The sequence below is a fragment of the Mercenaria mercenaria genome, chromosome 3 (assembly GCF_021730395.1).
Source record: "Mercenaria mercenaria strain notata chromosome 3, MADL_Memer_1, whole genome shotgun sequence".
Classification (NCBI taxonomy): Eukaryota; Metazoa; Mollusca; class Bivalvia; order Venerida; family Veneridae; genus Mercenaria; species Mercenaria mercenaria.
The window spans coordinates 36,503,418-36,530,328 of NC_069363.1; the positions used below are offsets into that span (position 1 = coordinate 36,503,418).

Genomic DNA, 26,911 nt, shown 5'->3' on the forward strand with positions numbered 1-26,911 from the left:
AAAATCTCCATACTGAAGTGATACTAATGTATGCTTGTTAACTCTTTAAAAAATTGTGCCAAACATTAGCGTTATTTACTTGAAAATCCCATTATGATTATGCTTAAATACTTACTTGAGTCTGGTTTTAGGTTTGTTGCTTAAAGAAGTGATCGGAATACATTTTCAGTTTGTAATTCAAAGATTTGCGCTCGCTTTGTGTTTATAAAAATCAGCAAAACATATAGAGCTATTTCTGTATGACATGAACTATTTAAAAAATGTACTACTAAAATTAATTTATTTAATACGTCATTCAACCACATGATAGCTAATAAAAAATATTAATACTAAAAATACACAGCAACAAAGCCAGCAATCATACATGAACCCTCACATGCAAATCGAGTGAAAGTAAGAATGATCCTGAGTAATAGTGAAAACGTCTGAGGTAGGGTCGAAATGAAAGGATTATTTTTGTGATGTTTCTTCTTTTTGTGATTCGCTATGAACTGAATCTATAATGACAATGTCTTTGAAGTTAATCTGAAATTTACCGGATATGGCACTCGGAGAAGTAGGTCAAGTTAAAAATTTGTACCTTAATGAAATTATACAGTTACTTCATTCTTTTTATTGTTTCAGAGATTTTGAACTTCAAACGTATGCAACAACGAATAATAAAACTGGAAAAAAATACGATAGGGAATCCTGTTTTGAATAATTTCCAACACACTTTTAATTAAATACAGACATATATTCCATTATACAATATTCAGATGGAAACTACTAAACCCTGATACATTTTTTAATAGGCATTTCGAGGGCTTAACGAAAAACTGTCATAACTGGATATTTAAAGAAGAACTTACTTAAACCCTGGATTTTATACAATTCATTTTCTACACACGAAGGAAACGAATTCCTATACATATTAAGACGTATCCTTTTTCTTGACTTTAATTATTCAGACCTACTGTCTGTGAATGATAAAGTTTTTGCTCTCGCAATGCATAAGCTAATTCAAAAGTTATTGGAAATGAAAGGTCAGCATACAAACATAGGAACACACTAGCTAACTGTAAGTTTAATAAGATAAGGCAACTGAAAATAAATTTTGGGGTTCTGAAGAAATTACACTTCTGACTTTTTTTCAATCAGTGTTTTAAGGACCTATTCGAAGTACAAAATGGCAATTGAAGGAATTTATCATTTTATCATTTTTAGAAAAAATGGACTTATTTTCTGTTACCTTTAACCTTCTAAATTAATTATACATACAAACGATATATATTTTCTAAATAAAGCAAGCCTAAAAGAGTGAAAAGTTATTTTTTCATTGTATACAAGAAAAAATGTTTTCAAAAGCTTTATAACAGTCCCTTGATATCATTATGGACATAATGTGGGACTTTAGTCAATATATATAATATCATAATATACGTAATAAAATGGACACTACTAGTTGAACTATATAAACGTACCAGTCACACAATTGAGCCGCGCCATGAGAAAACCAACATAGTGCGTTTGCGACCAGCATGGATCCAGACCAGCCTGCGCATCCGCACAGTCTGGTCAGGATCCATGCTGTTCGCTAACGGTTTCTCTGATTGCATTAGGCTTTGAAAGTAAACAGCGTGGATCCTGACCAGACTGCGCGGATGCTCAGGCTGGTCTGGATCCATGCTGGCCGCAAACGCACTATGTTTGGTTTTCTCATGATGCGGCTCTTTCGGTTCTTTTTAGTTATGTGAGTCAATAGTTGTTAAAGTTGCATCCAAATGGTTTCAAACAGTAAAATATATTTTGTTTTCATTTTCTTTTCTGGGTCTTTCTTTCAGTGTTCTCAGTATTTTATAAATGCAGCCAAAAAGTTCTAACGCGCAAAATTGCATTAGAAATATTCGAGTACTCTAATAACTACTATAAACACCCACAATAGAATTTATTAAATCTAATAAAATATTTCTCGTTAATAGTCATACCATATCACTATGAATAAGAGGGTTGTTTAATAAATACGTAGACTGGCATTACAAATTTGTTCCCATTATGTGCAGTTTAGTATATCTAAAAACGTGATAACCAGTCACATGTATGCTAGCAACTGTACTTCTTGTCAAACAGCAAAAAGTTAGAGCTCAATTCCTGCAATTGAGATAACATAACTCTGTAAATATATCTTATAACGTAAACCTTGACCTATCTCAGTAATTATTTTTTAATAATATGATAAGACAAAATACACCTTTTTATATATTGTTTTACGATTTCCAGACAAGTAATTGAGAAAACAGTCTAATATTATATTCTTCAGTTAAATGTAGTTTTTATGTTGACAGAAATCGGTATCTGGATGAAAATGAATATTCTGAATATTCAGCTGTTTTTATGAAAAAAGTTGAAAAATGACGTGGGCCCGGTCGTGGACACTTAATTTAAATAAATATAAAGCAAGGTAGACACTTAACTTAAATAATGACCACAAAACAAATATAAAGCAAGGTAATCAGTCTCTGACTTAGTACATTTGTAGCAGATACATTATTGTTCAAAAAGTTGCAAATCAAAAATATCTTTCTGGCAATTTTGAAGTTTTGCCACCAGTCTAGGGTATTTTAATGAACGATTTTAATATATTTTATATATATAATATATATATATATATATATATATAATATATATATATTATATATATATATATATATATATATATAATATATTATATATATATATATATATAAATATATATATATTAAGCGAGTTGATGAACCATGTCAGGAGCAAGAAAAAAAAATCCCTCCTGGACAAAATCCTTTCCACTGATATTTCACACAGAGGACAAAACCTCTCTCGGACAAAGTCCTTTCTCTGATATTTCATACAGAGGACAAAACCCCTCCCGGACAAAATCCTACCCTCTGATATTTCACACAGCGGACAAAGTCCTTCCCTCTGATATATTACAAAGAGGACAAAAGCCCATCCGGACAAAATCCCTCCCACTGATATATTTCACAAGCGGACCCCGTACATTTAACATAATAACAATTAACAAAGATTTAATAAAAGTGTTTTTATATTCCAGCATCAAAAACTAGTTAATTTAAAATGAAATTTAGTCGTTCAAAATATTTTTTAAAGGAAAGAAAAGTCAAATTCATGGGAGTGGTATGTGCATTCATCCAAAAGTCTGCGAGAAGGGTTTTGTCCTACACTTCCCTCGCTCACATAATGAATGATATATGTTGTTTTTTTTTTTTTTATTTGTGTGTGTGTGTTTTTTTTTTTTATCAGTTTGCATACATTAAAAACGCACTCGTGAACATACAGAAATTGTCTCACTTCTTGCTGAGAGATATTCCATGTATAACACACACAAAGATCATCTATATATTGATATATTGTCTGAGAATACTCATACGTATCAGTATTCCCAGACATTGTACAGCTAGTTGGTAATAGAGCATCTGGGCAATTTGCATTTCAAAAATGTCACGGTAAAATGTCATTTGTTCGAAAAGTTCTAAAGAAGGCAAATTTATATTTTTCAGTAACACAAATTTAGTACAACAGACACTTACTACACGAAATAATATAAGTCTGCATGGACTTTTACCCGTAGCAACCTTAAATTCGAGATTTTATGAAAACCTTGCTGGAGCAGTTTAAATAATAACCATGTGTTATCGATGTTACTATTAAATTCGACTTTTTAAATGTTAAAGTCATGAAAGACGATTTTGCCTTGATTTCTGTCCTCATATTTATTTATTCAAAAACCATTAAACTTGCTCACAGATTGAAATTTGTTTTTTTTATTAATCTACATTATCGAATTTCTTTTTAAACATTTTTGTAATGTGAAAGGTAGCATTTAACTTTATTCTGGGTAATTTAGACAATGTACGTCTTTATATACCACAGGGCGCCGAAAAATGAAGTGCCATGCAGGTAATATTTTCTCTTCCGAAAATCAAAATACATTTGAATAATCACTAAAAAGTCAGTTATTTTGTCATATTCTACAGATACTTAAATGATTAATAAATTCAACGTATTTATTAGTTCTTTGATATATACTAATCTTTGGATCTGAAAAGAAATACGCAAATTTGAGACTTCCATATATATTACAAATATGTGACTTCATATTTTCAGCGCCCATCAATTTTATTCTAATAACGATATCCCGGATTCCCATGCCCAAGTTTATCTGCAACTCGGTCATTCCGATTTTGTTCTTTGCGCAGGCGTAGAACGAGGAACACACACAGCGCCATCATGCAGAGCAACAGAAAGCCAAGGACGATAGAAATAATCCAATACACCTCGGGGACTTCACATTCCTCTTGCTTGCTGCTAGTTGTTCCGCTGTTCCCTCCTGGAAGAAAAACGCCATGTCTACCATTAATCAGAAAGAAATATTTAACTAGCCACTGAATATCGTTACCACTTCCCGACTTTTTGAAGCGCTCTCAACTTGGAGGTATTTGGCAGGGTAATTTCATATCATGGAAGTCTATAGAAAAATAAAAAGCCTGATCTAGAGGTGTGTGCACTCCCTAATCATTCCGCGGCACGTGTTTTCGTGTAAGTAGTGTAATAGTAAGTTCATGAAGTTGGAGAACATATAGAACAATGGAGAACATTTAGAACAATGCCTATAGTAGGTTGGAGAACATTTGATACAATGCAAATAGTATGTTTGAGATCATTTAGAACAATTGAGATCATTAGCACAATGCCGATAGTAGGTTCGAGAACATTTAGAACAATGCCGATAGCAGGTTGGAGATCATTTAGAACAAGGACGACAGTAGGTTGGATATTCTTTAGAACAATGCCGATACTACGTCAAGTTGGAGAACATTTAGAACAATGCCGATAGTAAGTTGGAGATCATTTTGAACAATTCAGATCATTTTGAACAATACAGATAGTAGGCTTTGATTATGGAGACTATTTTGAACGATACGGGTAGTAGGGTGACTATAAGACTGCCTCTATACTGACAACAGAAATACAAATGTACTTTCTTCTCGTTAACAGCTTGTATGTCACTTATAGTCTGAAATGGATATATATACAAAACATAATTATGTTTATTGCCAAAAAATGGCATTAAAAGGGATTTTAAACGTAAAAAGAAATCATATATGAAAATATTACCCTGTTGATTTTGAGAGCCTTCATGGTTAAATGAGATAGGCACACCAAATTGTAGAGTCCCATTCTGGCCTATGAGTGCAGTACTACGCTTCTTTCTGCCAAGAGCATTGTTGTCTCCTAGTGCAAACTGCTTCATTACTGTCATGGTACCATCATTTTCCAAAGCCCGGCGTTTCTTTCTTGTCAATGCATTGTTCACACAGTATTGCTGAAAGAACATAACTATACAAATAAGTTGTTTTAGTGTCTATCTCGGGTTTATTTTGACTTGTCAGTAGCAGTATATGTACTTTTATCATTCCCTATTTTGTGTTAACTACAATCTTTTTTTACAAAAACTTATGATTCTTTCAATTCATATTTATTTTTGCTTATCAATCCAAATCGTAACCAACCTGAAAAAACACTGAGCACATTTTGTTTGTGAAGGAATTTGGTAAATATGGGCTTTGCACAACTTAAATTAACACGTCACATTAATTTACATTTTCTTACTTCACTCTTCGGCGTCTCCGCATGCCAGGTTTGATAGAGGATTGCGGCAATGTTTTTAAAAACGTATGGAATCTGAGGTCTTCTACGAGATATATGGAAATTCTACAGGGAAACTGGTGTATTTCAAAGCCATTTCAAACAAGGCAATCTGAACAAATCAGGTTAACAAGTATACCCCATTAGTCAACCCCATTAGTCATTCGAGTACAGATAGGGGTGGAAGTCCTAGGAATTCTTCAAAACCGAATGGTGCAATTTCAAACAATTCCAGATGGTTGAATTTACCTGTACTGCTTCCCTAATTTCACAAGCAAATTTCCCCAAGAGGAATTTGGGGCATTATAAGCATTTCAGACAAAATTATGTTTTGATAATTAGTGTTTTAGTAAGGTTGGGTTCGGGTCTCTCCGAAAACTTTTTTAAATTCTACAAAACAAATTTTGCAAAAAAGAGAACCTAAGCAAGATCTTATCGAAAAATTTCCTGTATTTCTTATTAACAAAATATTACCAGTTTTGACTTTTAACATCTGATGGATTTGCATTAACATTGTGGATTTAAAAAATTACCTTTAAACAAGTATATACTTATTCATTTTCAGCATTTTCAAACTGACTTGCCCCACCCGCCTTTGAAATTTGAGCTATTAAAATCCCAAATTTCCCCCGACCTATTGTTATACAAACAGATTTATAAAATGATTCTGTATAATTTCCAGAATGGTTATATTTTTTATAAACGAGAAACCAGGACCTTGTGTTGTACACGTGTCACAATAGCCTTACCTGTTGGTCGGTGCACTTCATGTCGGTTATTGTCAAACATGTCTTCCTGTAACTGAATTTTACATACATTGTCTTAGGAGCGGGACCCTCAAACATGGCTGCCGTGAACAGACCTGTAAATATTATTTTGTTCAGATATTAGATGCACGGAAATCATATTGGTATTAAAAATGTACCTTGTCTAAAATTGATGGCCAAATGCATATTAGGTACTGGACGACACAGCACTAATAAACCTATTTTTATGAATGCTGAGCTGTGCTTGTCCAACTGAATTCAGAATTATACTCAGCAATGTTGAATTACCATGATATTTATAATAACAAAAAAAAAAAAAACCCAAAAAAAAAAAAACAACGAAATTACCACATTTTTTAATTACGATTTTTAAGCATTATTTTTATTACTTCCCCACTAAATATTTGTACTACATCTTTATTCTTTATTCTTTTTCTTAACCTTGAGCGTCGGATAGGAAATATTTACACTTTGAGAAAGAGTGTGCACATTATTTCGAAAGTTTTTAGACAAACGCTATCTATATAATTACCTGACTCTTTGTAAAATTGTGTAATAAAATGGTTGTCACGTGAAATTTGGATTTTCAGGAATCTGGTACAATATGGACAAAATAAAGCTTTCCAAGCCACTGACATCAAAGGAAACTATCAAAAACTACCAATTGTAGTCCAATGCTAAATCGTAGTAAACATAGACATCCATTGACTGCACTTTGTGAGCGTTATGGTTCTTTGTCAAGTATTTACCTAATGATGATTAACAAGAAGTCAGAAGAGTTTCAAAGCTATAGCTCTTACACTTTTTTAGGAAACGTGAACAGCTCGTAGGCTCCTTTTAAAAAGTCAGACGAACTAAAAATGAAATGACGGAAAAACAAATACTCATATTCACATTTTAGTAAAGATTTAAAATATTTCCCTTTGTGCTTTCTCATAATTTCACGCGGTAATGTTTTATTGTGCATTACAAAGCAGGAGTTCTCATGCACGAACACCATACGAATTAATCTGATCCCTCCAATTACACATACATGTATTTCAGCTACGCTACGCATTTCCGATATTTTATTGCTTTTGCTCCCGGTGAAATCATCGGACATGAAATATTTTTTAGCTCGACTATTCGAAGAATAAGTAGAGCTATCCTACTCACCACGGCGTCGGTGTCGGCGTCGGCGTCGGCGTCACACCCTGGTTAAGTTTTTCGTACCAGTCCACATTTTGACAAAGTCTTTTGAGATAAAGCTTTGAAACTTTCAACACTTGTTTACCATCACCATGTCCAGTTATAGGCAAGAGTACATAACTCTGTCAAGCATTTTGACTGAATTATGGCCCCTTTTGACTTAGAAATCTTGGTTAAGTTTTTCGTACCAGTTCATATTTTGACAAAGTCTTTTGAGAAAAAGCTTTGAAACTTTCAACACTTGTTTACCATCACCATGTCCAGTTGTAGGCAAGAGTACATAACTCCATCAAGCATTTTGGTTGAATTATGGCCCCTTTTTGACTTAGAAATCTTGGTAAAGTTTTTCGTACCAGTCCACATTTTGACAAAGTCTTTTGAGATAAAGCTTTGAAACTTTCAACACTTGTTTACCATCACAATATCCAGTTGTAGGCAAGAGTACATAACTCCATCAAGCATTTTGACTGAATTATGGCCCCTTTTGACTTAGAAATCTTGGTTAAGTTTTTCGTACCAGTTTATATTTTGTGTAAAGTGTTTGACATATGGCTTTGAAACTTTTATATCTTGTTCAGTATAATAGTCTCTATCAATAGGCAAGAGTACGTAACTCTCTCGTCTTTTTTGGCTGAATTATGGCCCTTTTTGAACTTGGAAATTGGTTTTGTTTTATATATGTCCATGTTTTGTCAACACTATTTGACATTTTGGCTTTTAAACTTTAAACACTTGTTTATCATTATGATTTCCATCTGTAGGCAAGAGTACATAACTCTGGCAACTATTTTGACTGAATTATGGCCCTTTTTGGACTTTGAAATTTGTTCAGTTTTTTTTAACAAGTCAGCGTTTTGTCAAAACTATTTGAACTGTGGCTTTGAAACTTTTAACACTAGTTTATCAACATGATTTCCATCTGTAGGCAAGAGTACATAACTCTGTCAACTATTTTGACTGTATTATGGCCCTTTTTGGACTTGGAAATTAGTTAAATTTTTCATGTAAGTCCATGTTTTGCCAGACATATAACTTAACATATTTGCCATCATGGTCACACATTGCCAGTTAGTGCAAGACTAATCGAAATCCACAAATACGGGAACATTTTTTGTTTAATCCATTTTTTTGTTTAGTCTGAAAAACTATGGAAATATTTTGACCCCATTCTTCAATCAATTCTTCGAATAGTCGAGCGCGCTGTCATCCGACAGCTCTTGTTTATTAAGAAATAGGGTGTTTCGCTTAAAAAGTAAGAAGTTACTGTTTTCTCTTCTACTAAATTTTACTGCTGTATAACTTATGTAATTTGTTGACAGGTATCTTCCGTCTATGTGCATTTTTAACCAAGAGGAGGAGCCAGCGCTGCAGAGGCGGCGCTGAGAACGAGAGTGGGGGCCAATTCACATTTCAAACAATTGACTTACATTATAGGTAGTGCTTTCCAACGGTCTTAAATATTTCGTTTTATAAGTATTACTTTCCAGTGTCTTCAAACCTTCCAAACCATGGATTTGTTTCATACAGAATTATCTTGCAACACCTTTAATCTTTCCTTTTATATATTATTACTTTCTAATGCTCTTAACCCTCCGAATCATGGATTCGCTTTCCAGCATTCTTGAATCATTTGAACCATTGAGTTGTTTTATACGGCATTGCTTTCCAGTTCTCATTAATCATTTGAACCAATTATTTGTTTGATATGGTGGGGCGGCATCCCTGGTCTTTCGTGGCGGTATTTTTCGCCCAGATATGTGAAAATATATATTTGTTAAGGTATTGTTCGGCAAAATAAACATTGCCCTTTTTCAGTCAACACTTAGTTCACTCTTATATTTTCCCATACATAGTCCTCAGGGTCAGTGCTTCGTTGTGAACAGATGCACATAAAACACCCTTATATCTTATTTCTTAAAGTTCTGAGTTAAATTCATTTTCATTAAAAAGTAAAAAGGGTCGCATTAGTAAGTCCAAGAGGTATAAAACTGCAATCATTTTGCTACCTGTATCGGACACGTGAGTTGTGCCAACTGTCGAATCTGTAGGATTGTATACTACACCTCCTTGCAAGCCAAGAACTGACACAGCAGTTGCGTTGGTACATCTAAAATATGTACAATTGTATTTACTTAAAACCATGTATCAATGGAAAGCATGTGTATAGACAAATATATATTTTCAAAAAATAAGTATGTTTACTATGTTAAACTCTGCTATCCAGATCCCAAGTTTCGTAAATAAGAAAATTAAGACTATAAACGATTAATGTACAACGACTACTGCCTTTCCAATATTAAACATTTGTAGACAAAATAAATGTTTATAGATACCTAATAGTGTGATAAAATAATATTCTAACACGACCCTATTCATTTTCTTTTAAACAAAGAAGGCTGAAAGTTGTGTGTTATTATACAAAATACATTTTTCTCTGACGTTCCATTTACGAGGGATGATCAATAATTACGTAGACTGCCTCTATATCTTTAACAGTAAAAGACATGCATTAATAAAATGTATCAATTGAAACGTCGTTCTGTCCTCTGCTACGTCTGTAAATATCAAAAATGTCTGTCTCTCCTACATCAAATGACGGCGACTTGAAGACGCACACTATAGCGCTGCCGGCCCGCGTCGTGATCTGTTCGACGACGTCAACGACGTCGCCTATCCTGAAGGTGCTCGACCACGACCTGCATTGTCTTCAAGGGACTGTCGGCCATCAGAAAAGCGTCGAATCCACTTGAATACCAGCGCACGGTGTTTTGCCTATTCCATTGCAAAATTTAATGTTTGCGCGAATTTCCAAACGTTCTTGTGATGACATATTTAACAATGCAACGGCCGATTGACGTCATATTTTCAGATAACGTCGCGCAAACATCGTCAAACAGAATCGCGGATTTGTTTAGAATTTCTGCGGCTGATATTTATTTTATTAAGTTTTTACTTCAGCATGCGTATGACAAAATGTTACCTGGGTCGGTAGTGCGTTACTATTGTTGCATTATATGTTGTTTCGTACTATGCTATGTCATGCTATTCTTATCAAGTCAGTCAATAGATTCAAATGGTACCATGTTCAACATGTTGCAAGTACAAAAGTATCTGTCGTGTAATTTTTCAAAAATTAATTAAACTACCATTTTTTTCGTTCGTTAATAAAACGTAATGTAGTTCTGCATGTACGGACCAAAAGTTGTTCTACAGTTTAAAATTTAATGTGTCCTCTACTGGTTGAAAACCAGTTTCGGGGACTATAGGAATGTGCTTTTCCGTTCGTCATTCCGTCTGTCCGTCTACAATTTTGTGTCCGGTCCATATCTCTGTCAGTCATCAAGGGATTTTGATATAACTTAGCATAAACGTTCCCCATGATGAGACAACATGTCACGCGCAAAACACAGGCTTAAAGTTTAACAGTGTTTTTTTCTCTGTTCGGTCTGTAACTCACTAATCTATGAAGGGATTTTAATATTACTTGGCACAACTGTACCCCATAATAAATTGATGTGACATGCACAACTTTCAGATCACTAGCCTAAAATTCAAGGTCACACTTGGCAGTCAAATGTTAATATGGCATAAATAGGGTCTGTTTCGTGTTCGGTGCCGAATTCTGTCATCCATGAAGGGATTATAATATTGCTTGGCATAAATGTTCCCCATACTAGCAATCAGATAACGCGTCATGCGCAAAACCTGGACTTCTAGCTCAAAGGTAAAGGTCACACTTGGAGATCAAATGCCAGTAGGGTTTTATTTATTTCTTGTCCGGTCCATAACTCCGTCAAAAATGTTCCCCATGATATGATGACAGCATGGCATGTGCAAATCTCCTAGCTCAAATTTCAAGGTCACACTTGTAGGTCAAAGGGCAAGAGGTTTTTTTACTGACGGTTTAAAACTCAACAATTCATTAAGGGTTTTTGTTATTACTTTGCACAAATGTTCCCCATTATAAGATGATATGTCCTGCGCAACACCCAGACCCCTATCTCAAAGGTCAGGGTCACATCTAGGTCAATAGGGATTTTCCAGTCCGGTCCATAACTCTGTCATCCATTAAGGGGTTTTGATATTACTTGACAATAATGCTTCCCATAATAAAACAACGTCACAGTCAAAGGTAAATAGGTGTTTTCCCTGTTTGGTCCATAACTCTGTCATCCATTAAGGGATTTTAGTATTACTTGACATAAATGTTCCCCATAATGAGACAATTTGTTCTGTGCAATACACAGATCCCTAGCTCAAAGTTCAAAGTCACATTTGAAGGTCAAAAATCAAAATCGATCTTATCCTGTCCAGTCTGTAAAATATTTGAAAATAAGTTCAGGTATCATATGAACCAATTAAAAAATATTGTTCGTGTGTTTTCTTCAGAATTACTTCCCTTTAATATGATGATTTCTTACATTTTTTCTCGTACATTTCTACCAATTTCAAAATGAAGTGTTATCAAAGTAAATACTTTTTTATATTCAATAATTATGTTATAAGCAATCAACAACTGGAGAATTTTCATATATGCAAATTTCAATCTATGATTATGTTATAACATATTGCGTTGTTTATATTCATCATTGACATTGAGGGGACTTTGTATTGCATGGCAATACTTCGTTCACTTGTTACACTCTGAATTTTCAAGCTTCAGAATTTGTTTAGAAAAGTCTGCAAATAAAAAATATAGGGTCGTATGCTTGACATTTTGCTAGACCGATCTGAAAATTGTAGACCTTATGCAAGTTTTCATTATGTGAGTCTATGGGAAAATGAAAAATTTGATATTTTCGCGTACAGAATTATTTCAACAATTTAAATTTTACTGAAACCTCTCAGGTAACGTCTCAAAAGTTTTAACATGATGTTTTATTCATGGGTTGCCGTTTATTCATGAAATCATTTTCGTTTCCGTATGCCGGGTCAATACTTTCAAGAATGCCATAATTTTACGTTCATACCATTGCGAAAAAAAATTAATAAAAAATGCAATTTTGAGAAATGTCAGGGAAGAGTAGAACGAATATATTGCATACGCTTAGCGCTTCATCATGTGACATTTTTAGTCTGCTGATTTTGTAGTTTTCTTTATTAAAAATAAGTAAAATTTCGGTTTCGGAACACTTTATTTTGAGGCAAATATGGGCCAAATTGCACACCCTGTATTATCTGCAAATGACTGGATATTTCTAAAACATGTGGCCAGACTAAAATGATGGTGATAATAACAGTTTATTTTTTTCCAGCGATTTGAGCTGAATCTAGATGGGTGGATGGCCGTTTCAGTTTCGCCCGACTTACGATAGGAAAATCATTTACGCATTGAATTATTTTACACAACAATTATTTAGTTCTATAAACAATATAAGTATCTAGCTGAATATAAATGCTTTTAAAATACATTTACCTTTTTTATTCTGAAAACGTACTCGTGCCTCAATACGAAACCATTCCCATTCACCAGATGTTCGACATGGTTCCCGAGAGAGTTCTACCAGGGAACCATGGTAAACATCTGGTATGCGAGAATGTACGAAACTAGTACCTGCCACGAAAGAGTGTTCACTGGGTATTCTTTACACATAAAGTCGTCTTGATACTCACCCATTTTCGGTTATTAAGTTGAAGCTTGTTCGGAAATCCGAATATCCGGACAGTTCGACATTGTATATTTGGAGTAACTGAGCATATGTGCCAGCAGTAAGTCCAGTCGGTACAGTGAACGTCACTCGAAGACTCACTAGATCTCCAAGATCTGGCGCAGTAACAGGAGCACCTGTGTTGTCAACGAGGCTTGCTGCTATGCTGTCACTCACAACCTCCGCTGCGGTTGCAGTTAAGATATTCCTATATAAAGAAAAAACGAATCACTTAGCGTTTTAGTTAATAAGAATTTAACTGCTCCCAAAGTGAACCACCGACAAACATATACTGGTAGCTAATCCCGCTAGATGGAACCTATTCCCATTTCTTTCATTTCTTTTCTCTACCCTGGCTGGTTAGAAAGACTAGACCATCATCATGTTACATTGTAGATCTTAAGTAGAGTTTATAACTTACTGACCTCCTGATCGCACGTTCGCGGCTCCGAATAAGTACCATCTATCCCATGTAATTGCTGAGAGGTACCTATTAGCTGATCACAACGTTAGAACCGAATTTCTTCTTCTCACGCTCTGTTAGAACCAATATCCATCCATCATTCTACCTCATATTATCTTTATAAGGTTGAATCCCCTTTACCTTTTCGAACGACATTTTTAAGCAATTCAACGAATTTTTTTTTTCAATTATAGCATTGGCCATGGTTTATTTCCATTTTAAAGTTTGTAATTTAAAGATTAGGTCTAATACAATGTTTGAGTGAAAATAACATGATATCATACTTTCAGCAAAATTTGAAGCACAGGAATGCAATAACAGATCTACTAGTGTAGGCATAGTCTACTTACGCGACTGGGACACCACCGGGAACCTCTGCTGACGAAACGCTTATTGTTGAATCACACGTGGCCGAGAAAAGAGTGTCTATAGCAAGGGTTGTTCCGGCCTGTCGTTGTGTTACAACGTGGTATGTGTAAAGTGTGGCCGGGGCTGTAGGCTGAAGTAAAACAACAACTATGAAAATAGGCCTGAATAAAACAGTGCTTAATTACGAAGATAGGGTAGAGTAAAACAAAAACTGGGTAGATAGTTGTAAGCCTACACTTTCATGCATATATTTAAAGTGGCACCACTTCTAAATTTCGGAACCACTTTAATTCGTTGGTTATGGTAAATTTGTTAATGATAAAAATAATGACAAAATAATAAATTGGAAATTTCTGAGATGCTCTTAAGTGCCTCCCACCTAAGAGGCTAGTTCTAGTTCCTGCCAGGAAAGACGGCTTCGCGTGTATCGTACACTGGGCACGTTAAAGAACCAGACTATCTATTCGCAAAGAGCTAGGCTAAGTAAGCCGGACAGGCCTTTATTTAAAAGGATTTCCCTCTCTCTCTGTTCTGGGGGCTTTTTCTCACTCTGTCCCTCTGGTTAGATCGCTCTGTGTCTGTATTACTAGAGGATGAATTTGGCGCCCTGAGTGGCTGTTTTTGCGCTATGTAAAGCGTCTTTGAACGTGTTTATGATGAAAAGTGCGCTATAGAAATCTGGTATGATATAATATATGAAAAAGTAAATAAAGAAAACCGTAATCCTATGAGTTATTTTGGCATTATTTATTCATACATAAGTGTATTCTGAAAAGTTAGTTAGTACATTCAATGCGCCAAATCATTGGCACAATAATTATCATACGATCCGAATATCAACTAAAGGGACGTTTAGTTCTGCATTTTGAAAAATTAGCAGCGAATTTTAATTAAGAAAAAACAATTATGTTCCTATATTTAATCAGTTAATAAAAATATGGGAAGGCGTTAGGATGCGTAATGATTAAATAATGAGTGCATATGAAAAAGTCACACTGATTATAAGTAGGGATATTTTTGGTGCATTTTGATTTTTGCCATAGCATTTTGTTTTCATTTACAAGCTATTTGGAGACCGCCTCGGTAGCCTGGTAGAGCGCCCGCTTCCAGTGCGGGAGGTCGTGGGTTCTATCCCTGACCGCGTCATACCAAAGACGTAAAAAATGATACTAGTAGCTTCCTCGCTTGGCGCTCAGCATTAAGAGGATAGTACTAGGACTGGACTGGTCAGCCCGGTGTCAGTATAATGTGACTGGGTGGGGTATCATGTCACGTGTTTACGGCGTGATATTCCAGTGAGGCAGCACTATAAAGTTGGGCATTGTGCTCACTGCTACATGACTGAAAAACTGTTGAAAAAGACGTTAAACCCGAACACACTCACGCACGCACGCATGCACGCACACACACACACACACAGAGGCTACTATGGGTGTTTTGCAATATTGGTATCATGTAAAGCTGTTTTGCCTTCGTTTTTGATTTTCATTGTTTTGCATGAAATTAGAGGAGGCCATTGCCACACATACTCATTGTATTTAACTGTGTATTGATTGTCTATCAATGTTGGCCAACACCGCTTTGTCGTTTATTCTTTAGAATGAGCATATTTGTTTCATAACTCTCTAACTTAAAGCTGGAATAACTGACGAAGTTAGTCATTTCGTGTCCATTACGTAAATACAATTTTAGTGTGTAGCTTTGAACATGGCATAGGGTTGAGAAAATTCAAACACTATTTGCAAAACAATATTGGTGATGTGACATTTTCGTCCAAGATAAGTTATGTTTACGGGATCGATTTTTGTCTTTGAGTTCATTTTTCACTTTTACCTTAACCCTTATCATGCAGGATACGATTGATTCTGCCTTTGCGACCAGTGTAGATCATGATCAGCCTGCACATCCGTGCAGTCTGATCATTATCTGCACTGTTCGCCATTCAGTCAGTATCTTTTTGGTAAGCACCCCTTCTAACAGTTAATGGTACTGTCCAAGATGGACAAGTTCATTATAGAAATTTAGCATGGTAAGGTTTAAACATACCGCAGTTACGTAGCAATTTGATGTTTCAATCGTTGGTGAGATTTGTAGTTCTGTTGTCAAGGATACCGTGATGATCAGCTCGTTCGTAGTAACTCCATCCACAGTCACCTGAGTAGAGGAGCAGTCGTCTGTTGCGGGATTTGCCACATCAAAAGCTTCTATCTGAACGGCAGTTGCGCTAACAGCTTCTCTTAACGTGGCTGTTAATTGTGTACCGTCGTCACTCTTCGTACAGTCAATGGTTACTACAAATAGGAATAAAGTAACAAAGTTGATACGAATCTTACTGTATACAATAAGGTTGAATTGAGGATATTAAGATGTGTATGTTGAAAACTTTGCAATTTACATAATTGTGGCTTTTAATATGTATATATTTTTTCTTAAAACAAATGAACCCTGAATTGGCCATCAAGTGTTGCAACGTTATTTTGGTGATAATTCTCAGCAACCTTTCGACAATTGTTCAAAACCGATACAAAAATCTTATCTTAACCTCGAATCTGTACCAATCTCTTGTACCATGCAGCTGTGGACAATGGTGTCAGCCCAAGACACTTCAAGGGCTGAAATAATCATTCGAGGAAGACATCAAGCTGGCCTACAGAAGGTAGGTAGTATTGTTCAGGTACCATTCTGTGCGAACATCGGAGGTATTCGTCCACCGTTTCAGATGAAAAACTCTTAAACTTCGATTTCGGCTGTGGAAAAATACCAATGACAGACAGCGTCATGCCGATTATAATATGATTGCCTCACAACCTTTCTTACTCTCGTTTAATTGAAATAACACCAACATTAATGAGTTATTTGATATGTATATCTAAAACGTACTTACGTGAATTTGCTTGATACTAAAAAGAAAGAAAAAAAAAAAGATAATAGTATTAGCTTAGGACACTGATATTTAGATAAAACAACATAACAGTAATCTTCAGATGAAAGTTTAACTTGCATTTCGAAATCCCACGCTTTCTCCAATGTGGTTTTTCCTTATTTTTCAGTTTAATAAGAACAAAAAAAAGGACTAATTTATTTTAGATATTAAGGACTTGAGCAATTATGGTTTCTCATCAACGACCATAGTAGGCTACAATATAATACAAGGTCAAACATGTATAAATGTCAAATACTGTTTAACATTTGAACTTTGTGTTATGATTACGCGAACAAAAAGAATACGGTTGGCTGCATTATTACTTGAAGTAAAAACGTATTTTCATAAAATATTATTTATAGTATAACATACAGAATTCACATATTAGGAATACATAGTATATCTAATTTAAACTCACAGTCACAAAATATTATTAACAGTAGCGGTAAAGGCATTACTGATGAAGGCTGCTAAGTTGATTACAGATTTTAGTATCTGTTAAATACCGAAGTCTTCTACTGTTGACCCTACAGAACCACGTTCTTACAGAGGTGTAGCTTTAGCTAACAGTGTGTATAAAATATACTGTAATATTTTGAACACCCGTTTGAGTACGTGGTGTGAAGGTAATGACAACCACTGTAACTACTACTACTACAACAACAACAACAACTACCACTGCTGCTGCTGCAGCTGCTGCTACGACTGCTAGTGCAACTGCAACTGCTACTGCTGCTACTACTACCACTACTGCAACTATTGTTACTACTTAAGTAAACAATGCAAAGCAGGTAACAAAATTAAAAAGAACAGGAGAGATTTTACATAATACAATAAGAGAAGTAAAATCAGGAGAGATGTTACAAAAACAATATAAAACTTTTTGCATGACTGGTCTTAAAAGCTATCAATTTATCATTTATTCATTTAGCCATATGTCACAAACTTTGTTCACCTTTGGGGCGAAGCAGTATCTTTTTTTTACAGGGAAGTTGATATACGTAAAATGAATAGCTAACATTAAGAAATAACGAATAAAAAGGAAAACTGATTTTTATCATTTAAGATATCAAAGGCTTTTCCGATGCATTACTTTTTCGAAACAAACAGAGATAGGAGTACTCACATCAATTTGTTCATATACACATGTCAGTTACACACACACGCACGCACGCACGCACGCACGCACACACCCACAGACAGAGATTTTAATAAATTTTTAGGACTTTATTTTAACCAACAAAATGCGAACTAACTTCTTTTAAGACTGTGGACCCGTGATGACGATAGGCATTATCCGGTTTTTACGGAAAGCCACGTGCGCGTAGAACTACATTTACGTCCGAAAAATGCCGCATTGCCTAACAAAAATACGTAATCACCCGGAAATTGCCGAGTTTCATTACGGGTCCTCTACCATAATGAACATAAAACGTTGTGGAATGAAAGTAAGAAGCTGGTACTGTTTATGTTTCCATGGGAGATCCACAACTGTTCACTGCTTAGATGATAATGAGACGATAATATTTAAATATGTCTTGTAAAATATGACTGATAACATGAAAGGGAAGCAGTAGCATAAACATAATTCTTGGTAGCTTTATTACAACTGATACATTTCCTTTAGTTTTATTTTTTCTATGATCGTTTCAATTATTTGTATATGAAAATGTAGCAAAAAATTAAATCGAGATATATGCATTTAAGGTAAAGAAGGCGTAATGACCGGGAATTTCAAAAACAAGTTGCATCCTTATTAACATGTTTAAATAATAGCAAAAGCTGATCCACACCCGACGTACAATTATCAAAAAGGTCAAATGCATACTTTTTACGCAAATTGCGTCGAAAAACCACGTTTTATATTAGCCCAGTCCTAAATAGTTGTGACGTTGCCGTTTTTACGGCGATTAATTTAGTTTTGGGGCGTTCATTTAATTAAAAAAGTAATTATTTTTCACAGGCCCGTTGAAACCTATACGGTGATGTAATTTTCAAACATATACTCCAACTATTCGCCGAAGGAATGCTTACTTTATGCAAAAGCCATGCTAAAATCTTTCTACGAAATTATTGTTTTCGAGCGGAATGACTAAATAGTGTGTAAAAACTGTCCCAAAGATTAAAAAACATATAATTTTTTTTTTACTGTAAAATGAGCGAAAAAAACATACGGGGGTCTCCGACTTCGTTTTCACAGAATTGTCTTAAATTTTCCCCTACCCCAATTTTCACGCGCAGATTTTGGGCATCAAAATTTCAGAAAGAACTGTTTGTATTTTAGGGAAAAATAAGTTAATCACAAAAAAGTTTACAACAACATAAATTCATTTTAAGCGTATTCTTATTTTGTAAGCCATTTTCCGATTTCTTTCCGATTTTTTATTTTCTGCTTCTTCTTCTTCTTGGCGTTCACCGACTACACCGTCACCCCTGATCCAGCGATGAAGGATTTTTATCATCACACTTGTATACCTAACACAAAAACGTAATGTAAAAATGATACTTCTTATTAAACATTTTATTGCTCGTTCTCTCCTCCATAGATTTTTTTTTAATTTTCTTAAAATGTTCCTGATTTTTTTTTTGAATAAATTAAGATTATAAAATTCCTTGACTACCGGGTTCATTTTCACGCTACGGTGCTATGGAAATTTAAAACGTTACGTCTTTTTTCGGCGTTTTTCAACCAAGTTCACATTGTCTGTTTGTAGGATTGATTTGCAGCCTTTATTTTACGGCTTGTTGCATTATTTAACAATTTTTCGTATTTGGTTTAAGCCCATTTCAACTGTTTCATAAATAGTTAAATACAATTTCCCCGGAATCCGGAGATGTTAGTTCGAGCCCGACTAGCTACAGCGCTCCATGAAGTGGGAAAGTTGTCAATTTCTTTTGGAGAGTGCCTGCTGGTTAGCAACTATAAAGGCAGGTTGTGTAAGCAGACCGCCGTGACATAATTGAAAGTTTGGTGAGAAACGACGTGAACCCAACACAATGGTTATCAAATGCATTAGTGCAATAACTTATTTATTTCATGTCCGTACACTTTTAACGTCTGAGGTTAACTTCATGTCGTTATGACTGTGCATATTTCGACCAACTTATAAGTCAGAATTTGCCGGGAATAATTATTGTTTTGATGTTTTACGCCCGTTTTCGTCAACATTTTATTTTTTACAAGCTCTAAACTCTTTTTCCACAGTAACTTACAACTCTCCCATTGAAAAATATTAGTCACGGATAGTGTCTGCACCGGACACCAAACCTATGATCGCTCGATTGACGGGCGAACGCTCCAACCAGTGTGTCATTCGGTCAGACATGAGGGGTGGGAGTAATTTTTGACTGCGTGAATTAGACAAGAGACCATTTTCTAAGGGTCAGTTGTATTTGAAGTTTCAAAACTGGAATTACTTTAAAATCTGAATTGAACATATTTGTTGACTATGGTTTAAAAATGTTCATTTAAAAGATGAAAGTTAACGTTGTGGGAACGTGTTGAAATTATTTGTAGCCAGACATAATATTTTTTTTTTGTTCTGTGTTAAAAAGATATGCTTGTATTTTTACCGTTTTTTTTATAGTGCCGTTTTAAAACAGACTCTGAGCAGTCATGTTTCGGGGGACCCGGGTTCTAATTTTTTGCATAAAAGTTTGGAAACGGCACGGATCTTTCATATTTTATATTTCAGTTCATTCATATCACAGCTAAAGTTGAAAATGACAGCGATTTAGCGGCTATATCCAGCTATAATGTTCACGTTATTCAAATTTGAAAAATAAATACACATACTGATAAGAAGGTGGAAGTTTTAATCTGAGTGTTAAATATGAATACGGCTTAAATGCTGACAAAATCTTAGCCATATTTTTTACCCTAAACATAAATAAATATTTTTTTTTGCTGCAAGGCGTTCATTCTAGTTCATTCTAGCTTTGATGTAAAAGAATATTTCAGAAAATATATTTAAAGTAGGCAGTAATTATATCTACTCCTTTTATGAACTACAAGTAGATATTTTATTGTTTAAATGTGACGAAAAACTGGATTCGAAATGAAATCATTAGCATATAAGCTGTTTACCGTCAACGCTTAGAACGCAAAGACGTGGCGTCGTCAAGCGTAATGTTCATGACGTTCCGCTAGATGACGCTGCATTACGCCTTCTTGACCTTAAAATAATGTTCAACTGAAAACATGATAATCATATCACGTTTCAATTAGTTTCTTTGATTTCTATATACATAGAGAATAATAGGTTAGTGCCGTAGATGAGAAAGTTTATCTGGCGTGGTGGAGGAGGTTATCGGGTGAGCCGAAGGCGAACCTGATAACGTCCGGGGCCGAGCCAGATAAACTTTCTCCATCTTAGGCACTAACCTATTATTCTATTTATCTTGTCATTACTTCATTTTCCGATATTTGGCAATTTATTTTACAAAAATAAGTGTGCGACAACCGCTTTAATGACGTCATATTCGTAATGACGTCACTTATATAATGACGTGATTACCGGCAAAATCGCAATAACTTCTTCGTTTTTGAATAAAAACTCATTATTTGACCACTCATTTTCTTAGTTCGGACATTTCCAACACAATGATGATGGTTTCGTTGCAAAATTTCTTATGACAACGATATCGACCATAAGGTCACATGATCAACTGACCGTATATCACTGGTCACATGATCAACTGACGGTATATCAAGAAAGATATACGGCACCCTGATATCGGGTCGAAAATACTGCAAGTGACAGGATAAAGATTAATACAATGCACAGCACTAAATAAATAAGCAGTTTCTAGCTTGTTACATATGTAGTTGGCTTAAAAGTTGACAAAAGTTAAAACTTAACGAAATATATCAATTGTATACATAAGATGAATTAATAGTCAAACCAAAAGCAGCGGACAAACATCCAATTCAACTGATTAGACAGCAACAGCACCAGCAACAATAATTGAGCCATGCCATGGGAAAACCAACATAGTGGCTTTGCGACCAGCATGGATCCAGACCAGCCTGCGCGTCCGCGCAGTCTGGTCAGGATCCATGTTTTTCGCTAACGGTTTCTCTAATTGCAATAGGCATTGATAGCAAACAGCATGGATCCTGACCAGACTGCGCGGATGCGCAGGCTGGTCTTGATCCATGCTGGTCGCAAACCAACTTTGTTGGTTTTCTCATGACGCGGCTCATATGTATATTTGAATATATCAATATCAAACTCATTAGGAAGGCAACATACGTTTTGTATATACCGCGAATTAATTTTTAATTCAGTATAATATAGGAGCGATTTCCCTTATAGTCGGAAATCGGCGTCAGATGGCATGGACACCGTTGCAGGCATAGTGCACGACGAGTGATGTAGACAAGATCATTATACAACAAAGAAAAGTACATACATTTTCAAAAGACATCTCAAAATAAATTTACTTACCACAGCTATACATAGTACCACGACTATGCTTTGGAACCTCATCATGTCTGAAAATATACATGATATTTATTTGTTTCATATGCAATGTTTTCACGAGCGGCACAGCCAAAAGTGAAAATATAAAATAATGTTTTCATGGATAAGAGATATGTCGATCTTGCCTGTAAAATAAATACATCTTCTTTTTATTTCATGTCTTTACAACGCTTTTTACCAGTTTTTATCGGCGCAGCGTTAAGCGTATGGGACACATCACATGATTTTTTTCGGCGTCACAATGTAAATATTGGAAAAAAGGTTTTCAGATTTCTTTTACATTTTAAATATAACTTATCCTTCTTCACGTTTAAGTGTAGTTCTGCAAACGGCGAAAATAATAAATGAAAATCCCACTGTTTGATTTTCAGTCTAACATACACCATCGTGGTTCAGTTCCTGGCCATCTGAACTCTCAACAGCGTGGTAACACGCTTGCCTGTCAATCCAGAGGTCCGGGGTTCGAATCCCGGTCCAGGCACTGGAAATTTCTGAGATGTAGTTTTTGATGTAGATTTACTGGAAGCGGCTTGCAGTTCAATTAATAGATAAATAAATATAATTGTTGTATCATCATCAAGAGTTAGCAATTTCAATTAAGTACAGTTGTATTTAACAGATCTTGCGCAATTTTTCTTAATGATTTTTAAGAAAGAATATTTCTTGTTAACGTATACATGTTGATATCTAAAAAAACAACAACAACAAAAAACCCATTACAACCGTTCTAACTCATATTATTACAGTTAAGGCACTTTTTAAAGAAATTAATAAAATAGGTCACGGATTTGTAATAATTACAGCTGCGTTTAATTTTTTAATAAACCCCTTACTTTTAAAGTTAGAAGGCGATCACATCACAGCAAGAAATAGTGGGGAATAAATAAATATTTTTTACTGTTGTGATACAATTCAAACTTGAGTATTTAATATTTTTCGTAATAGTAAATTGAATTTCAGTACGTTATTTAGGCTAGTCAACATTTTTGTTTTTGGTTACATTAAATAAAACGAATATTCATTTCCACGCCCATTGTCGGATCGGCCAAGTTGTAAAATTATTAAGATTTGTTGTATTTGTTTAGAGATTTAAAAGTCAATTTCATAATATAGGCTATAGTTTTGTAAAAAAAAAATAATATCATAAAAAGGCACAAAATCCTTGAATATTTTAGTGAATTAAATTTCATCAATAACTTTAAAAGGAAATATAAAAAACATTTTACCTATTTTGTAAAATACCAAAAAAATAAATAAATAAAAGAAAAAAATCAACATCTTACAGATAACCGTTTAGAATTTAATTAATCACTTTATTATACAATAAATGAATTAATAAACTAATCCAGGGAATAATAGTTTTGAAATTGCAGTGTCCTAGAAATATTTATCAAAATATTTATCAAAACAAATATGGTTATTATGAAATATTAATTGGAATGAATATATTTTTGTGGAAAACGTACAATAATAAGATACATACTTATCTGATTATTGAATGAAATTAATTGTTTTAGTAAAAGAAAAAAGAAACAAACTTTATTTACCTGAGATGTACAAACGCCACAGTCTAATAGCCTATATTTAATAGTGTCCGTGACAAGATAACTAGTGCCCCAGTGATCAGCTTTAAAACAACACTCTAATGCTATCAAAGGGATGCTTCAAGCTAAATACAACTGGTTCCAGCCCATTGCGAAAACCATGGTTTCAATGTTTTTGTTGTGCTTTGCCATCAGATGTGTTTTATGTATAATCATTTTTATTGAATTATTGAATTGCTATTTATCAATTGCCATGCCCTACGGAGATCCTGAATACTTTTTATGGTGAACTTTATGTGATTAAAACAGATTGTTCATATGTCAATTTGTATACTTATATTGTTTCGCCTTGCAGCAAATTTGATATTTCAGTTTCAAGCAGAAGTGTAAAAGCATTTCGTTTATTTTGATAATGAAACTTATTTTTTCTTCATTCCAACACACTGCTTAGCAGATCTTAAATTTTTTGACTTTAGGAAAGAAACAATCACACATAATGGTTGCATTCTCTTCTTACTATTACAACAATTTTTTAAACAACATTTTGTAAACTGACCGATAAATCTTTTTTAAGTTCATGTCCGTAATTCTTTGAACTTATGTTTGTATTTTCTGAAACACATACACGAAAATGGGATTTATATATATGGCACTATAGGTTTAAACTAACTCAGAACAATTAAACATTTTGCATTCAATATGGATGGTATTACCTGTATTAGCACAGTTTACCATTTTCAAAGATAATTAATTGTACGCTTTGTACAATGACATTAGATTTTCCTTACATGTACTGTATGAAAAGCAGTGTTTGAAAAATAGGAATTTCAAGACTAATAGTTTGACAAACTATTGAAACGGTTCATACATCATTTATTTCAAATTGATTATTTTCCGTCGTTTACATGGACAGACAGTGTTACTTAACAGGGGCTTCATGTAATTCACAAGCAGTGTTTTCAGTGTTGTGTGTTTAAAAATGTTTTAATACCCTGTTTCAATGCGTAGTTACTTTGAATATGATCATTATCATTATTTGTAGTATCTGTCCGCTTTTTTCATATTTATCAACATATTGTACCTAATACAAGATATGCAATACCAGATATACATAAACATAATCTGTAAAACTTCCTCAAGGTGTAAAAGTTAGGCAGGTCAAAGTATTTCTTTATTTATAAGGAATTAGAGGGTGTTCGCTACTGCAATTTCTGTAACATACATATGGTATAAAGTACACCTCAATTCCATGTGCAATCGATTGTATTTCAACCCTAGATACTCTTCAGGCAACGCAACTGTCTTCATATAAAAAGTACTGCGAAGAGCATATTTAATAAATTTTTATCATTTTCCTTTTTAATTTCTTAAAAATGAATGTATCAGTCTCATCAAAATGATATCAAAAATACGATACGAGTCAATCTGTCGCGCACAGAGTATCTAGATGAAGTTGATCCGATTTTAATAAGATTGATGAAAATAATTTCCACATGTCGTAGACGTCTGACTAATCAAGAGGCGTTCCTTGAAAGTATGTAGTTACTTTGAACTACCTTTCAAGTTTATTAATTTAACATTCGGTATTGAGATCAGCGGCATAATTCACATTAAGGTTTGGTAAGTAATAATTGATTTCTCAAACCGTAAATTTGCTATGTTATGCTATGTTATGCTATGTTCGCATGACCCGAGCCTTGCACGCGACTATAGGGACTGACCTATATCTTCCTATCTGAAAACAGCTTGCATTTTGGAAATTGAATATTTCTTGTTTTGTATATCTGAACTTAATTCTTTACAGTAACTTGGTTTCAGTGTGCAATACGAAATGAAATAAGCCGCACCATGAGAAAACCAACATAGTGCGTTTGCGACCAGCATAGATCCAGACCAGTCCACGCATGGATGCGCAGGCTGGTCTGGATCCATGCTGGTCGCAAACGCACTATGTTGGTTTTCTCATGGCGCGGATAAATATGAACATATGATGGAAACAATGACTAACATGACCAATAAACACCCCAAAAAGGCGGTTTATATGGTAACAGATAAAATCATGGCAATTACTTTCAAATTACTTTCTTGAGGTAAATTACGTAGAATTCAGATCTGCTTGCATAGATGATTGCATGAAAATAATAAAACTTGGTAAATTTGCTAAATTGTTCCACACTTACTTTTTGTTTTCTTTCCTTTCTTTAGACCGAAGATTAAAGCAAATGCTTGTTTACCAAAGGGTCCGTCGAATTAAACTCAAATATAAAAGCTGATTACGTATGCGTTCAAATATTTTATAAAAGAAATGTAGTAACAATTATATTTTATGAGTCTTAGTATAATCCGTATCACTTTAGTCGATATGTTAAAGCGAGTTTAAGATGAATTGTCTTATATTACTGAAACAGCTGTCCCATTAATACAGGAAAAAAACTGGATAATTCAAGTAGGCAACATATTTTTTTGAAAGGCATCTTTGTTTCTTTTGTTTATACAATCAATACATACTCACTAAGAATTGCCGTTAGTACATACGCTCCCCACCCACCAGTTATATAGACAGAGGAGCACTACCTGCTCTATGAAAGTTACTGCAGCTAAAACAAAATCTAGCTGACAAAGTATTTGAGTATTTATCCAGGATTAGAAACTCTAAACTTTCTGCCAGTCTTACATCATCTTATAGTGGGCCGGTGGTCTAGTGGTAACACGTTTGACTGTCAATCCAGAGGTCCGGGGTTCGAATCCCGGTCTTGACAATGGAAATTTCTGAGATGCACTTGAGTGTCTCCCACATAACTAGGAGTCCTGTACTGGTTCTTCCCAGGAAAGATGGCT

At 34.6% G+C, this 26,911-nt stretch overlaps 1 protein-coding gene across 1 annotated transcript; it reads right to left on the bottom strand.

The window, feature by feature from the left end:
• Positions 1–2,722: 2,722 nt before the first annotated feature.
• Positions 2,723–24,231, bottom strand: LOC123525072 (uncharacterized). Its single transcript, XM_045303790.2, has 10 exons — positions 24,077–24,231; positions 22,494–22,540; positions 17,005–17,020; positions 16,167–16,411; positions 14,102–14,250; positions 13,254–13,496; positions 9,647–9,747; positions 6,435–6,547; positions 5,155–5,362; positions 2,723–4,366 (listed from the first exon to the last, which is right to left on the bottom strand). The coding sequence occupies exons 2-10, from the start codon at positions 22,536–22,538 to the stop codon at positions 4,161–4,163; spliced, it is 1,326 nt and encodes a 441-aa protein (XP_045159725.2). The 5' UTR covers positions 22,539–22,540; positions 24,077–24,231; the 3' UTR covers positions 2,723–4,160.
• Positions 24,232–26,911: the final 2,680 nt, after the last annotated feature.